Below are 16,963 nucleotides of genomic sequence, written 5' to 3' on the forward strand. Positions count from 1 at the left end.
GAAACCCTATACAGGGTCACTATGGATCAGAACCAACTCAACGGCACTTAACAACAAGGAGCTCTGGTAGCACAGTGGTTACAATTTGGACTGCTAATCTCAGTCGAAACTACCATCTGTTCCCCGGGAGAAAGATGAGGCTTTCTGCTCCCGCAAAGATTTAAAGCCTCGGAAACCCTGTACAGGGTTGCTGAGTTGGAAACAACTCCACAGCACATAACAACAACAGACATATGTTTGTTGGCTGCCTGAATGTCTTCCTTGGTGAAGTGTCTGTTCATGTCCTTCCTGTGCCCGTTTTTTAATTGGGTTATTTGTCCTTTTCTTGTAGAGGTGTTGTAGTTTTCTATAGATTTTAGAATTAGTCCCTTGTCTGATAGGTCATCGCAAAAGATTTTTCCCATTCTGTGGGTTCCCTTTTTACTGTTTTGGTGAAATCTTTCGATGCACATAAATTTCTAATTTTTAGTATGTCAAAGTGGGTTATCTTTATGAACAGTCTGAAGTTTGGGGCTTTTTCTCAAACAAGTCCTTATTAAACCGGGAATTTGCCAGGGGAAAAAAAATATTTGAAGTCTTAAGTTGTAATACTGAAGAATTCTAAGGAGTCTTTCAACAGAGAAAGCATCAGAAGATGGCAGAGGAATACACAGAGCCACCATACCAAAGAGAATTGGTAAATGTTCAACCATTTCAGGAGGCCGCAGAGGGATGGTACTGAAGGCAGAAGTCCAAGCTGCACTGAAGGCATTGGGGGAAAGAAAGCTCCGGGGATTGACAGAATACAAACAGAAGTGTTTCAACCAACTAATGCAGCTCTGGAGAACCGAATGACTGGGAGGAGCTCAAACTACTAATCTTGTGGTTTACAAATCAGTTCTTATCATACAGAACCACCATACTCTCATACATGCTAATTGTTGTTATTGTTAAGTGGTGTACAGGGTTTCCAAAGAGCAGCTGGTAGCTTTGAACCGCTGACCTTTCAGTTAGCATTCCAGTGCTTATCCAACAGCGCCACATACTTGGTAGAGGGCCAGCAAAAAAAGAGAAAAGACCCCACGAGATGCATTGACACAGTAGCTGCAACAATGGGTTCAAACACAAGAATGACCGTGAGGATGCGGCAGTATTTCATTCTTTTGTATGAGGTGGAACAGTATCAGCAGCACCTAACAAAGACAAGAAAATAAGTTTGGCAAGGATCTTTGGGTACTACAAAGGGTTCTTGCAATCGATTACCGTGCTCAGCTGATAAGAAATGCTAATCCACCCAGAGGCGCTTCAGAAGAAAGGCCTGGAAATCTACTAGTTCTACAGCTGCTAAGAAATGCTAATCCACCCAGAGGCGCTTCAGAAGAAAGGCCTGGAAATCTACTAGTTCTACTTTGGCACACATAGGGTTGGTCACTGTCGTAATCAACCCCACGGCTACTGGTGGTGCTGGTAAATTTGTTGAAACACTCAAAGGATCAGAGAAATCGCTCCCCAAACACACAGTCCGGGCGTCCATAAGGCCTCAAAGTGTGATCCGCACAGGCGTCACAGCGCCGCTTCATCGACCTGGGTTCCACTTCGAATAATGGGTGAGTAGGAAAACATCGCTCCCATCAGGTGCTCGTGAACACACTCCGGCAGCGCAAGCCCACAAACACGGCTAGGCTTCCGCTCTCCCAACGCGTGCACGCACGGGTAGTGAACACTGTCCCCGCGCAGCACCGCCCGGCCGGTTCCCGCGGTCTGCAGCCAATTCAGGTTCTCGCCCCACTGCTGGAGGGATGTGGGCGGGGCAGAGGGTGCTCGCGCAGGAGGCGAAGAATTCTCATGGAAAGCGGAGCTTAAGCGGGATGTGGGCGGGGCGTCTGGGGCATTCGCGTGGGGATTCGTGCAGAGGGCGGGAAGCCGGCAGACCTTAGGCAGGGATCGTGGGAAGTTGGCGTAGGAGGCGGGGCGCTGGCGAGCGGTGGGCGGAGACTGTGGAGAGCTCGCTCAGAAGGCGGGCGAAGCCAGGGGAGCGGCGGGCTGAAGTTGCTGCTGACGCCGGTAGAGGTACCATGGAGGCCGAGCCGGGGCCGGAGAGGCGACCGCGAACCCCAGACCTGACGCCGGAGAGGGCGCCGCCGTCGGAGCCGGCGCCGAGCTGCGAACGGGCCCGGGAGCCTGAGCCGGCGCGGGGCCCAAGCCCCGGGCGACCAGAGGAGGGCGCCCAGGCTCTGGCCGAGTTCGCGGCGCTGCATGGGCCGGCACTGCGCGCATCGGGAGTCCCCGAGCTCTACTGGGGCCCTCTGCTGCACAAGCTGGAGCACGAGGTACGGAGGCCCGGCCCTTCTTCGGGGTGGGCGGAGGGGGGGCTGGCGCTGGACCGAGGCTGAGCCGAGGACGCGTCCGCCTGGAGGACAAGTGCAGTGGAGGGGTCAGAGTGGGAGAGGCCATCCAAGGGGAGTTTGCAGCCGGAGTGGCGCGGGGATGCTTGACTCGGAGGATTGGGGTATCCAGCATGGCTACAATTGAAGAGGTTTGATGTATCACTTGCTTGGCCGTCTAGGGCCTGAGGCCTGAGAATGAGCGACAGATAGGGGCCCAATTGCACGGCCCCCCTGCCAACTCCTGGGGCTAGGCCAGGGCCGCAGTGCGAACCGGAACTGACTCCAGCCCTGCTCCTATTGTAACTCCTCCACCCACCGATCCCCATGGCCCCTGGGAGGAGCAAGACTCTTTCACAGTTGAGAAAACTCAGGTTCAGGGAGGGGCAGTGACTCTCCCAAAGTCTGTTAGACTTCAAAGGCCGGAGCTTGCATTCAGCCACTGCCCCCCTTCCCCCCCGCAGAATGGGAGCCCCCCGAATGTGTGTGTTTGTGCCCATCATAGGATGGATTCTTTCGAGTTTCTCTATGTGATGTAATTCCTGTTTTGCAAGTTAAGGGAAATTGAGGCTATGAGTGATGGAGAAGGAATTTAAAGAAACATGAAAAAAGTTTATTGTTGTTGTGAAGTGCCATCGAGTCGGTTCCGACCCATAGCGATCCTGTATAGGCTTTCCGAGGAGCAGCTAGTGAGCTTGAACCACCGACCTTATAGTTCGAACGGCATTGCAGTCTGGCGCATTAACCCACAGCGCCACACCTGAAAAAAGATGTAGATGCTCCTAATTTCTGCCCTTTTTGGGGAAAATACTCCCATTCTACTCTAGGAGTCTATGCTAACCTGGCTGAAAAGTGGACCCTGGGTTTTGGTGGTTTACTGAGGAGCTGGGTGGAACTGCAGAGGGCGTTTTCTTAGCTACATCCAGGCTCCCATCCAGCCAGCCTGCCTCCTGGTCCAGACTAAGTGGTGAAGATGCGGGTAATACTGTGAAGCCCTAAAACCAGGAGTCCCCAGAGCCTAGCCATGTGGTAAACCTCACCCTCTGAGCCACTTTCCCCATCTGTAAAGTCGGGGTGACCCTGCGCCTCCTAAAGCATCTAAAAACAAAGACACTCAGTTTCACTAGCATTTCACTTATTGTAACTGCTGTGTGAGTTCCTAGGACCCCTAACTATGCCCCTTTTCCTGTGTGCTTACCTGGGGCGTGTGCTGGGCAAAAGGGAGGATTCAAAAATTCCTGGGTGCTAAGTGGAAACTGCCCGATGAGGTAGCGGCCTGGGCCCTAGTCCAGCCAGCCTCTGTTAGCAGTAAGTCCCAGGGCACGTCACACACCCTGAGGCTTGGTATGCAGCTCACAGATGGTGACAGAGGAGTGCCAGGCTCTGGGCCTCAGTGGGCTGCACTAGGGGACGCTCCAGCCAGGGCCCAGAGCCCAGCACCTAGTGGCTAGTCACCAAGCACCCGGTCCCCTCTGAGCTGGCTGCTGTTACTTGTTTTCCCATGAGCCTCCCTAGAAAGGGTTAGGTAGCTCACCTGTGAGTCCCAGCTTTACTACTGGCCTCTGCCGGGGCTCTAGGCCCAGGTGTCAGGGGACACAGCAGCCGAAAGGGCCCCCTTCAACCCCTGACAAGGCCCGCGTCCTTGGTGCCAGACTAAAAAGGAACCCTATCCTTTGGGAAGGATGGGAGGTTTCTTAGACATAAACGTCACCTCTGTATGCATGTCTTTGCCTGTCAGGAGATCAGTGCCCTTGGCTGTATCCCCCAAGCGCTCACCAAGACCCATCAGGGAGACACAGTAGCCCCTGCTCAGCTAAAAGCCAACCAGAGCAGGTTTTGAGGACAGGACCCAAAGTCCCACAGCTGCAGGTGGGCTCCAGGCCTCGGAACCTCTTCCCTGGTCTGTGAACAGGAGGGGAAGGGGGTGAGGCTCGTGCCTCAAGGAAGGAAGGAGATCTCACTGCGAGGCACCCAGAAGATGCCAGAGCACCCCTTGTCTTTGAGAGGGTCTCAGTCCTCTGAGTCCTGGCATTTGCTCTTGCTGGTTCCCCGGTCGGCATTCCTGTCACCCCCATTACATCATGCTGATTGCAAGTCCACCGCCATGTCTTCCCACGTGTCCTCTCAGGGCCTGGACCGGACTGCCCTGTGTCATTCACCCAGGCAAGATCACGTGATTCATGCCCCACCCCAAAGCACCCTCTCTGCTCTGGATACAGTCTCCATGAGGAGTTTCCAACTGCTGGGGAATTATGACTGGTTTTGGTAGAGCCTTGAAGAAGAGGTCTTAGCGGAGGCTGACCTTTTTCCATCCCCACAGTGTGTGCTGGTGTAGTTCATTCTGTCCTGGGAGGTGTGTGGCCCCCCCCTTCCCTTTAACAGATGAGGAACATCTCAGGGAACTGTGGTAGTGTGTGCTTAGGAATCACAGGCCATAGGCCAGGCCCTGTCTAAGCTCTGTTAGCATCAGTCACTTTATCCTATCAGAAATCCTCTGAGTTTTTACGTTCCCATTGTATGGATGAGAAAACTGAGGCACACATGGTCAAGGCGCTTGTTCAAGGTGAATACAGCAAGGAGGTGGCATAGTCAAGGCTGGAACCTACCTAGTGTGGCTCCAGAATCTTCCCTAGGCCCTGGGCTGAGCTGTGACAGACACACAGTGTGTGGGGCGGGCTGGAATTGGACCCGTGTGGCTGAAGCACAGAAGCAACGGCTTACCTGTCCACCTTGCTAGCCACACATGGCCCGTGATTGTCCCAATTAAGGGAGAGTGGAGGGCTAAGGCCCTTTCCTTCCATTCCACCTGGCCTCATGAGGGTGGTGCGGGGGAGCCAGGGCCTCCCCTCCTGCCGAGCCTGCACAGCTGAGTGGCTATCTGTGCCCACCGGGTTGCCGCTGCTGCTCCAACTTGGGCCTGGTTATTTGGGTGAGGGAGAAATTGATGTGGACCCCCAGGTCCCCGAGATGCTTCCATTTACATCCTGAATGGAATTTACAGCCTTTAGCTCTGATGTCCCTGGAGAACAAGGGATGAAGCCAAGTCCCCAGGATCAGTGTGTCCCATGGGGAGGGTGTGGTGGCATTCACCAGGGCAGATTACAGCTGCTTTGGGGCCAGTGTGTCTAGGAACCTCAGCTTCCCTCCCAGTAAGATGGTCCTGGTGCTCTGGAGTTGGGTTTGCCCTTGAGAGCTGGGTATGGCTGTCCCGCCACCAGACCCTGCTGAATGCTGCCCTGGCCCGCAGGTTTTCGATGCTGGGGAGATGTTTGGAATCGTGCAGGTGGAAGAAGTGGAGGAGAACGGGAGTGAGGCTGAGGAGGCTCGTGAAGCAAGGAGGAAGAGACCCAATCCCGGGGGCGACCTCTGCTACAGGGTCATCGTGACCAACGAGATGGGGCTGCGGGCAGCCGACCCCAGCAGGTAGGAATGTAAGCCTGGAGCTCACCAAAGCCACCGTCCTTCCCTGCCAGACTGTGTGACCCGGCCATTAGTGTGCCTTAGTCACCTTGTGGGTCACAAGTGGGATTGCTAAAGGCTAGGCCAGGAGTTCTAATCTACCAGCCGCTCCATGGGAGAAAGATGAGGCTTTCTGCTCCGGTAAAGATTTACAGCCTCGGAAACCCTATATAGGGTCACTCTGCATCAAAACCAGCTCCATAGTACACCACCAGCACCGGTGCCACGGATGTGTGTCAGCTCTGCAGAAAGCTGGTTTCACCATACTTGGTGCTGGTGTTGTGGGGTAGCGCTGTAGGATGAGCCCTGGACTGCTCACCACAAGGTGGACGATTCAAACCCACCAGCTGCTCCTCAGAAACCCTGTCTCAGGTCACTGTAACTGGTGACATTTAAAAGCAGCGCTGGCAAGAAGGACCCTTGGTGCTGCAGTGGTTAAAGTATTCGACTGCAAACCAAAAGGTCGGCAGTTCAAATCCTAAAGATGAGGCAGTCTGTTTGCATAAAGATTTATAGCCTGGGACGCCCTATGGGGCTGTTCTACTCTGTCCTAGAGAGTCGGTGTTGACCCGCCGGCATGGGTTTTGGGGTTTGGCTGTAGTTTATCACATGATCCCCGTGGTTTCGTGTTCAGCGTCTGTATCAACCAGGTGGTAGGTGGGGCGTCCTGCTACCCCCACTTTAGAGATGTGAAGAAGGAGGGAGGCAGCCCAGGGACACACGGCGTGGTCTCACCCCTGGCCTGTTGGACACCAAAGCCTTGTCCAATGAGAGGCGGCCACTGAAGAGAACGAGGCTCCCAGCACAGCCTGCATCTGTCTCCCCGCTGCTCCTCTCAAGCAGCGGCCTCACGCCTTCTGCACCCTGTGCCCGCAGCATCTTCCTCATCGACCATGCGTGGACGTACCGTGTGGAGCACGCCCGCCAACAGCTGCAACAGACACCTGGCCTGTTGCACCGCATGGCCAACCTGATGGGCATCGAGTTCCACGGTGAGGTGCCCAGCACAGAGGCTGTGGACCTGGCACTCGGGGAAATGTGGACGTTCAACCAGACCTACCGGCTGGCCCAGGGGGTGAGCAGGCAGCGGGTCCTGGGCTCAGGGTGGGGTGGTTCCATGTGGGACTGCCTCATTACCTGGGACCCTCTTACAACGTTACCTCTGCCCTGAGCTGGCTGGTGTCGAGCACCCCAAAAATAGATGCCACCCATCCCAAGTCCATAAACACCACCCCTCAGACCCCTAAAGTCCGGCCCTTCCCCGGCCCCTCTAGCCTGGGTGTGGCTCAGTTCCATCAGCCTTAGTCAAAGCCTTCAGTGGTTCCTGGAACCCACCCCTCTGTGCCCCTGCCCCTCAGGACTTTTCGTTAAGAAACATCCAGTGTGTGTTTCTTGTACTCATAACATAGGTGTGCCCTTCCCTCCAGGAAGCCTGCCCTGACTGCCAGTCCTCCCCACCCCCCGCCCCCTGTGCGTTTCCTGTCACTGCAGGGTTCGCTGCCCTGCTCCCCTCCTACCCAGTGTCCACACTGCAGCACACTGGCCCCCTGACCTGTCCACAGGGGCAGGGCTGTGTTCTAGGGAAGTATGTGGGGTAGGTGATGACATCAAAGCTCAGAGCAGCAGGCCTAGGTGGGTGCAAAGACAGGTGGATGACGTGACTGGGTACCCCACCCACAGACGGCTGAGGAGAAGGTGCCAGTGTGGTACATCATGGATGAGTTTGGCTCACGGATCCAGCACTCAGACACACCCAGCTTTGCCACGGCCCCGTTCTTCTACATGCCCCAGCAGGTGGCCTACACGTTGCTGTGGCCCCTGAGGGACCTGGACACAGGCGGTGAGCTGGACCCCACCCCCACCCCTACCCAGGACAGGCCCAGACCTGGGCCCAGGCCCAGTCTCCGCCCACCACCCTAACAGGCTTGTCTTGGCACAGAGGAGGTGACCCGGGACTTTGCCTATGGAGAGACAGATCCCCTGATCCGGAAGTGCATGCTGCTGCCCTGGGTGCCCGCCAACATGCTGGACATTAGTTCCTCCACACCCGAGCCGCCAGAGGAGTACTACAAGGTATGGCGTCCCCCTGACCCAGCCCATATGCTCCGGCAGTTTCTAGAATGTTCTCTGTCCCATCAACCAGCATTGACTATCACAGGAAGTGGAGGGAGGTTTGGGGAGCATTTGAAGGGTGAGGAACTCAGTGGAAAACAGCCACCTATGGTCCTACGACTTGGGTATGGGCCACACCTTACCCCAGTGGCCTGTTGTTGGGCCTCCCCCTTTCAGAGTTGAGTCTCCCTCAGTCCCCACATATCAGGCCCGTTTCCTCCTCTCAGGACAGCTGCCAGGCAGGGGGTGTTGAGACGCTGTGTTCTAACACCCCTCGGGGTACAGTCAGCTCTCAACAAGCCATCATTAGAATTATCCCTGTCATTAATAACAGGGACTTTCGGTCCAGTGACCTAGCATGTGGGGATAGGCAGGGTGAAGGGGGTTAGCAAGAAGCCAGCAAGGCTGGGTAAACCCAAACAGAAGAGGAGCTAGAATTATGGGGTGCAGCCACTGCCAGAACCAGGCAAAACTAGGCAGGTGGGCAAACAGCTGAGCCCCTGGCTTCTTTGGCACTTGGGCCCCCTAGGCAGGCCTACCCAGAAGTCAGCAGCCAGCAGCCTGTTTGTATCTTCCTCATACTGGTGAGGAAACTGAGGCACAGAGGGCCTGGTGCAGGCTGCTCCTCTGAGTGCTGTTGACTGGGAGGGGCCTTTGCCACGACTGGTGGCCCTTTTTCCTGTGAATTTCAGTCAGTGGCAGTTGAACCATGTTGAAGAACATCGCTGTAGTTGTTTTGGGCCCTCGTCGCACTCCCTCACAGATAGCTGCTTAGTGTAAGTTTAGATGAATGAGTGAGTCTTTGGGGGGAGAGGTTTTAAGAATCGCTTGGGACAAACACTCCTTAGTCTTGAGTTTGCTTTTTAATGGATCGTAAATTGAAATTGGTCTTTTTCTCTTGGGAAATGCTTAAGTAGTCAGGTGGAAAATGACTCCAGTTTGTAACAGCTTAAAACAGCAACGTTTATCCTCTGAGTTTCTGTGGTTCAGGAGTTCGGGAGTTGGCTCAGTTGGAAGGGTGTGGCCCAGGGTCTCACGAGGCTTGGCCGGGACTGCCATCCGCTGGCTTGTGGCTGACTGGAGGAGCTGCTTCCTTGGTGGCTTGCTCACACGCCTGGCTCCTCGCCAGCTGTCCCCTCCACAGCATGGCTTCTCCTCGAGGACATGATCTGAGAGAGAGCAGCGGGAAGGCCACCATGTCTTGTGTGGCCTAGTCCCGGCAGTTGTTTCTCTTCATTAGCCTCAGAGCACTGAATACAGCCCACACTCACAAAGTACAGCTCCACCTTTGAAGGGATGGTCACAGAGTTGGTGGACCTGTTTTAAATCACCACATAGCTCAAGTCTGGACCAGCCCTTAGAGCCCTTCTCTCAGAAAGACAAACCTGGGATGGGTCTGGGGACAGAGTGAGAGGGTTCAGAGCAGTGTTTCCCTTGTTTTTTTGACACAAAAATGGAGTATTCAGCATTCCAGAGACCTTGAGCCCCAAGATCCGTTGGTCAGAAGGCTGTTTCCTCACAAACACTGGGTTGTTTCTAGAAAACTCCTTCACAGTCTGTTGTTACCTGAGCGTGGCATGAAGCTCTAGGTACTGGCTGGTATACAGTCCAGAGCCCCGTGGTGGGTGGTCTCTGTGAGGGGTGCAGGGTCCACAGTGCTGGTGAGAGGTGTCCAGGAGGTTGCTGGGCAGGTGTGGGACACTCACCGTCCATCCTGCCTGCCTGATGGGAGAGGCATGTGCTCACATGCCCTTTTCCTGACGTCTGTCCACCCTGTCTCTAGGCTATTCTAGATGAGAACAAGGAGAGGCTGCCTCTGGCCATCAGCATACCAACCTACCCTCAGGACCACGTCTTCAAGTAAGTGCCCAGCTGGGACTGTCCCTTGGTCACTTTGCTCCCTCCAGGTGGTGTCCTCACAGAGGATCAGGCATCTGCTCTCCTCCTGAGGTGTCAGGGTAGGGTTGTAGTGACCAGCCCCGGGGTCCAGCTCTGGGATCGCAGATAGAGAGAACCCGGGAAATCCCAGAATCATAGGTCCAGCCATGGAGACACTGTGACCAGCAGGGGGAGCTCAGGGTCCACCCCACACAGGCCTTACTCCAGCCCCTGTCCTTGGAGTAGGAGGAATTGTGATCCTGGGACTGTCTGCTCCCTGGGACCCCAAGGGTCTGTCCGGTCCTGGCCACAGTGTGCCGCAATCCTGGATTCTGTGCCCCAGGCAACCCTAGCCACCCAAGGCCCTTCCTGGCATCTGCAGGTGTGGCTTGTAGGTGCCATGAGAGCAGGTGGCTGCCTTGAGGCCCACCCCACCCAGAAACAGGGGCAGCAGCCTCCTTGGGACCCTGGCTGATTCCCATAGATGAGGGTGCAGAGGTACAGTAAGGGGAACTGGGCTAGGAGGCCAGAGCAGAGACCAGCCTGGGAGCCCACCAGAGGACGGGTGGGAACCACCACCCTCCAGTCCACTTGGCGCTGGCCCATCCCAACTGTGCCTCCGGAGCAGCTGAGCACAGGGTCTTCCTAGGGTCTACTCCGACGTGCAGCAGGTGCATGACCACTTGACCCACCCGAGGTTCACCTTCACCTCGAGCGAGGCAGAAGCCGACATCCTCTACAGCTTCTCCCACTTTAAGGACTACCGGTGAGGCCCTGCCCGCCCAAAGCCCTCACCCCTGCCCACGCAGGGCCCGTGGCACCCCACCCACTGAACCCCTCACTCCGCTTGGCCCACAGGAGGCTCAGCGAGGAGCGGCCTCAGGTGCTGGTGAACCAGTTTCCCTGCGAAAACCTGCTGACGGTCAAGGACTGCCTGGCCTCCATCGCCCGCCGGGTGGGGGGCCCCGAGGGTCCGCCCTGGCTGCCCCGCACCTTCAACCTGCGCACCGAGCTGCCCCAGTTTGTCAGCTACTTCCAGCAGCGGGAGGGGCGGTGAGTGCCCCCGGAGCCGCGGACCCTGCAGCTCCTGCCCACCCCCCACACTCAGAGAGCCTCTGGGCCATCTGGCTGGTCCTTGCCGGACGCCAGCTCCTTTGCTCACAAACACTCAGTTCCTGGGGCCCTTGGAGAGGTTGGGTGCTCTGTGCTCAGCTCACTGTCTCCCCTCCAGGGGTGAGGACAATCACTGGATCTGTAAGCCCTGGAACCTGGCCCGCAGCCTGGACACCCACATCACAAAGGACCTCCGCAGCATCATCCGGCAACGCGAGAGCGTCCCCAAGGTGGGCCATGCAACTCCACAACCAGGGTCAGGTGCAGGTGTGGGAGGAAGGCAGGGTCACTGGGCCCTGCCCCAGACTCCCCTGCCCACACGCCTTCTACTTTAGGTAGGGGCAGACCAGGGGGGAAACCCAGTAACAGGAGGCCCCCCAAATGGAGTCAGCCGGGGTGAGAGTACCCACCGTGTCTGAAAGCATTTTGCTGCTCTGTGCTGCTCACCTGTCCTTCCCTCCGTCCTGCTGGGCTCCAGGCTCTGCGGGACCTCCAACACTGCCGTCTTATTGCTGAGAAGAGGGGCACCCTTGCTCCTGCACCCCAGAACACTGGTGCCCTCCCCAACAGGTCCCCTGACCTCTGTCCCTGAGGAGTCCGTATGGCCAGGGCAGAGCCTCCATATGGTGGTACGAAGGGGGTTGTGTAGGACACATAGGTACACAGTGGGACCAGCTGCCCCAAAGTGACCTCCTACTCATGACAGCACCACGTGTGTCAGAGTAGAGCTGTGCCCTGTAGGGGTTCACTGGATGATTTTTCAGAATTGTTGTTGTTAAGTACCGTGGTGTCGGGTCCGACTCATAGCGACCCTGCACAGGGTTTCCGAGGCTGTAAATCTTTACGGGAGCAGAAAGCCTCATCTTTCTCCTGCGGAACAGCTGGTAGTTTCGAACTGCTGACCTTAGGTTCACAGCCTGATTCATAACCACTACGCTACCAGAGTTAGATTACAACAAAATGACCTAGCACAGTGAGAAATGGACGTGGGCAAGATGCTGGAAGGAATTAAGTGATACACACATTCGGGAAGTCAGGCTGGGAGCAGCAGGCACACTGGGTGAGGATCTGTGTTGGGTTTGCTTTTCTTAACCTTTTAAAATTCCCATTGTTTTACCCGCCTTTACTTTATTTCCTTAAAGCACTTTTATTTACGTTTCCAGGAAAATCGTGCCAACATCAGAGTTCCCAAGTCCCGTGCCCCCTGCTCCCCCCTCGTTGTTCACCGACTGTTTTCCCTAGTAACACCCCGTATTTACTTTTTCAGAACAAAAAGCGGGGTGCTTTTTTGTTGTTGTTGCCTGCAGTTAGAATAGGAGCCCTGGGAGTGAAGCAGCTAAATGCTTGGCTGCAAACCAAAAGGTCAGCAGTTCGAACCCACCAGTCACTCCACAGGAGAGAAATATGGTGGTCGGGCTTCTCGAGCAGTGACAGCATTGGAAACCCCGTGGGGCTTTCGTACCCACAGGGTAGATACAAGTCAGAATCAATTACATGGCAGTGGGTTTGGTTTTGGCTTGTGGTTTGCAGTTAAAGATCCGTATAGAGACTCCAGCACACACAAGGCTGGAGAAGCAGAAGGAAAGTGCAGCGTGGTCAGGCCCCTGCAGGTGCCGGCACAAACTCCTCATGGGCACGGAGGCCAGGGGCCCTGCCTGGGGGAGTGGACAAGGGTGCTCCGTTCTCCGCAGTGAGACTGCAGCCCGGCGGGACGGAGCCCCCAGAGAGTGAGCCGCGTCTGTCCCCCCAGGTGGTGTCCAAGTACATCGAGAGCCCCGTCCTATTCCATCGCGAGGACGTGGGGTTGGTGAAGTTCGATGTCCGCTACGTTGTGCTGCTGCGCTCGGTGCTGCCTCTGCGGCTGCTTGTCTACGACGTCTTCTGGCTGCGCTTCTCCAACCGGTAAGTGCCCACGAGGCTGGCAGCTCACTGAGTCACCAGCTGAGCTGGTTCCACTCCGGCCTGGCCCACCTCACCCAGGTGGTGGACAGACCTATTCTCTAAAACAGACGTCCACCTAGGAAGGTACGCCAGGGCTCGCTCACCTGCCAAACAAGAGCAAGGAGACCGGCCGGTGTGGGTTGGGAACCCAAATCTGTGAGCCCTCCCCGCGGCCCAGGTGCCACACGGGACCCACACGCCTGCTCTGTCTGCTTGTGTACAGGCCCTTCGCGCTCAATGACCTGGACGACTATGAGAAGCATTTCACCGTCATGAACTATGACCCTGAGGTGGCACTGAAGCAGGTGGGGGCCATGGGCAGGCTGGGCACTGCCACCCGGTTTCCCGTCAGGTTGGGTGGACAGTTGTTCTCGCATTGAAACAGCACAATGTCCCCCAAATAATCCTACCCACAGCAGGGTGGGGTGAGCGGTCTCCCCAAGTCAAGAACAGAGTGGGTCTCAGTTAGGGGTCAGACAGACGAGTCCCATGACCCCACAGGGCCTGTCATGGAAGGGACATCCTCTGGGGGAGTTGCATAGAGAAGAAACGGTAGCGTCCAGGTGGCGGTGCCGATGCCCATTCTCTCCAGCTGGGCACTAATAGAACTGCTTGTCAGTCCTGAGAGCCAGGGCTCGGGAGAGCAGGGGGCACACAGCCTGTGTGACTGAAGAGTGCATGCTGAGGGCTCTTCCATGATGTGAGCGTGATGTGTGTGCGGAGGGCTCCCTCCATGGTGTGTGTAGATGTGTGTGCATGGTGCTGAGGCCTCCCTCTGTGGTATGTGTGTGAGAAATGGGAACTGATTGCCCCTTACCCACATGCGTTGGCTACATTCTTGGCTCCGAGATCATCTTCTTGTCCCTCGGGCCTATTGGAGCTGGGCTGAGCAGCGAGTTCTGATAAAGGCTCTGTCCGGACCTTCCAAGCCCTGTCATGCCCTGTCTCCCTCAGTTTGCTGGACATGAAGCAGGAGTCCCATATGACAGGTGGGGAAACAAACTAGTCGGCTTGTCCAGGTCACATAGCTAAGCTCCAGAGTCAAACCTGATCTCGGGCCTCTCATTAATGCCCTGAAGGGAGTGTATTCCCTGATCTGCTGGCCTCCTATGACCCCGCCCCAGTGTTACAGGCAGGGGACAGGCTCCCCCACATCCCTTCCACACCCCCACTGTGGGCCTGACCCTGCCTGGAGGCGGCCAACAATGATGGCCCATGTCTGCCTCAGGTACATTATGACGAGTTCATCCCAGAGTTCGAGAAGCAGTATCCGGAGTTCCCCTGGAAGGATGTCCAGGTGTGCAGTCCCTGCGGTGGGGTGGGTGGCTGGGGGTCACAGGCTGGTGAAGGGGGCCCACGTGCACCAGCAGCCCTGGAGAGGACCTCCGGAGGAGGTGATCGGGCCAGCAGGGCACACTCAGGACTGGTAGGGAATTGTGTGTGAGGGGACAGCAAGAATGCAGCCTGTGAGCTGAGAGTCCTTCATGCATGGGGGTGGGGGCACAGGGCACTGAGTCGGGAGACCCTGAAGATTTGCCGGGGACCCCCATTATGGAGTGGAACTTCCACAGACAGACCTGGAGACAAGAGGGTGTAGAAGGGATAGCCTGGGGACCTGGGCTCGGGCAGGGGCTGAGAACTGCTCAGGGGCTCGTCCTGCCCCACAGACCCCTGACTCTGCGCCCCGGCCCCCAGGCTGACATCTTCCAGGCCTTCAAGGAGCTGTTTGAAGCAGCATGTGCGAAGCCCGCACCCCAGGGCCTTTGGCCATACCCCTCATCACGGGCTCTCTACGCCGTCGACCTCATGCTGAAGTGGGAGGAGCACCCCAATGGTGAGGGGGCTGGGGTCTCCTGTCCTGTGATCCAAACCCCGCACCCACAGTAAACACTGGGGGAGGAGAGTCCGGGGTGGGTCAGCCAGCTGCGAGAGCAGGTGTTCCAGTCTCTGGGCCCCAAACGAGCATTTCGGCATGTGTGCATCATGTTCACGCTATTCCCGGGGCCAGAACCCAACCTCTTACTTTGGGTTCTGCAAAGAGCAGCCTCAGCCAGGCCTCCCAACTCTGAAATGTCAGGAGACCCAGGTCCTGCCCTGCTGCCACCAGCAGCTGTGGGGCTTGCCACCAACCCCCAACTCACCCCGCACTCACTTTGCCCCTCAGGAAAGCGGATCATGCAGCCCCAGATCCTGGAGGTGAATTTCAACCCCGACTGTGAGCGCGCCTGCAAGTACCACCCAACCTTCTTCAATGACATCTTCAGCACCTTGTTTCTGGACGAGCCCAGTGGCTGCCACGTCACCTTCCTTCTCTAGGTGTTCCTGGGCCCCCTCTGGCCTGAGCTGGCCCCCTGGGCGCACAGGCCTCTGCCTTTGCAGGATCTCTGGGGAATCGCTTCCCCTCCCACCACCCTGCAACAACTCGCCCCCAGCTCAGCCTGGAGAGCTCGGCAACCTTCCAGAAGTTTCTAGGGGGTGTTAGCGAAACGGGGTCCCCCATGGGTCTTGAGGCAGCTCCCTCAGCACCAAGGTGGGAACCAGCAGAAATGCATCCAGGCTGCCTACCTCCCCCGCAAGAGTCTGCCCTCCTGCAGGGCTCGCTGGAGCTCCCTGGGGAAACGCTGCTTGCCAGACCTGTCCTGCCCAGCCTAGCCAGACCAGGACCTTCACCAGCACACCTGACAATGCAAGCAAGGAGCCCCTGTCCTTAGTCATTGCTCCTGGCTCACAGACACAATGCGGTCTAGCCACTTGGTCCCCCTGTGCTGGGCACACCAGGGCCGCCTTCTCATCACAGGGCCACTGGGATGCCCATGCCAGCATCCACAGATAATGATGACAGATGGCCAGCACCACCAGACTCGGGTCAGGATGTTGGACTTCTGTTCATGTATGGCAGGAAAATATAAAAATTCTAGTTCTTTAATGTTTTCCTGCGATTGAGATGCCAGCATTGTCTCAGGAGCAGCGGTGCCCTGGGCCCAGCTGGCTAACAGGTCCGAGAAGCGAAGCTGCTGGGGAATGTGGCTCCCCGTGCCCTGGCTGGCCACAGACCATGTCCACGTGTGGTCGGTGGGTTGGCTGTGGTGGTCCTCCTGGTAGCAAAACTGGAGTCGATCTGCCGCCATCTCCGCTGGGTGCTCTGTCCGTGCTCATTAGCAGGGACCCCACGGAATGGAGGTGTCTCTGCAGCTGCCGGGACCTCGCCCTTGGAGTTGTAGTCCAACACCCCAGAGGCCAGGACCTCCCACCTCTCCTCCTGGGGCAGCTGTGACCTCCCACCCTCATCAACTTGACTTGTACTACAATAAAAGATATCTTCTTTTACAAGTGCCCATGTTTCTCTTTGGGGGTCCTGGAACCACAGGCTTCACATTATTAGTACAGATCCATACTTGGAGAAATAGGACATTAGGCAGTGGAGTCCCCCGCCCTGTGAGGTGTCAACAGCAGGTTGGTCTCAGAGGGAATGTCATAGCGTTACCTAGAGGAGGAAAACCAGTGAGGCAATTCTAGGAGGGGGCTTCAAAAAGTTCATAGAAAACTGGAGTCAAGAAACTATGGCATTTTTCCATGAACTTTTTGTTTTTTTAATGTTTTCTTGTGAGTTATGTGATCATTTACATGGGAGCACATTAGTTTTACATTCATCCTGTTGTATATCATATCATTGCCATGGTTACAATCCCCTCCATGCATCATCAGCCAACCAAAGGGTATACACTGCAAGCCTGTCCCCCGGTCAGCACACAGCCCCTCTCCTCTCTGGGTCGAAAGTCCCCAGCTGCTCCATCTCTCCACGTTGCCATCTCTGCCTCTATCTCTGGTGTCACTGCTTCTCTGGGTAGGGTCCCGCACTCCGCTCTTCTCCCTTGATGGTCCCAGGGACCTTTGCTCCTAGACTGCAAAGTTAATCAAGTCCCTTCTTGCTACAAAACATCTACCTTTACAATTCCAACACTCACAATCAGTCCTGATAACAATTATTCACTATTGTATCACAAGAGACCTATCCACATCTCCTTTCATCAGCCCCGCCTAGACAGATTGGATACTACTCAGTGGAGATTCTACCTTCTCCACACCCTCTGCATCTA

At 56.2% G+C, this 16,963-nt stretch overlaps 1 protein-coding gene across 1 annotated transcript; it reads left to right on the forward strand.

The window, feature by feature from the left end:
- Positions 1-2,054: 2,054 nt before the first annotated feature.
- TTLL12 (tubulin tyrosine ligase-like family, member 12) lies at positions 2,055-15,182 on the forward strand. The gene is made up of 14 exons (XM_006866907.1): positions 2,055-2,309; positions 5,611-5,786; positions 6,699-6,897; positions 7,503-7,662; positions 7,762-7,895; positions 9,718-9,794; positions 10,462-10,578; positions 10,671-10,865; positions 11,044-11,155; positions 12,676-12,827; positions 13,090-13,171; positions 14,095-14,163; positions 14,562-14,700; positions 15,031-15,182. Exons 1-14 carry the CDS (start codon positions 2,055-2,057, stop codon positions 15,180-15,182), a joined length of 2,019 nt encoding a protein of 672 aa, XP_006866969.1.
- Positions 15,183-16,963: the final 1,781 nt, after the last annotated feature.

Source organism: Chrysochloris asiatica, unplaced genomic scaffold (genome assembly GCF_000296735.1).
Source record: "Chrysochloris asiatica unplaced genomic scaffold, ChrAsi1.0 scaffold00097, whole genome shotgun sequence".
NCBI lineage: Eukaryota > Metazoa > Chordata > Mammalia > Afrosoricida > Chrysochloridae > Chrysochloris > Chrysochloris asiatica.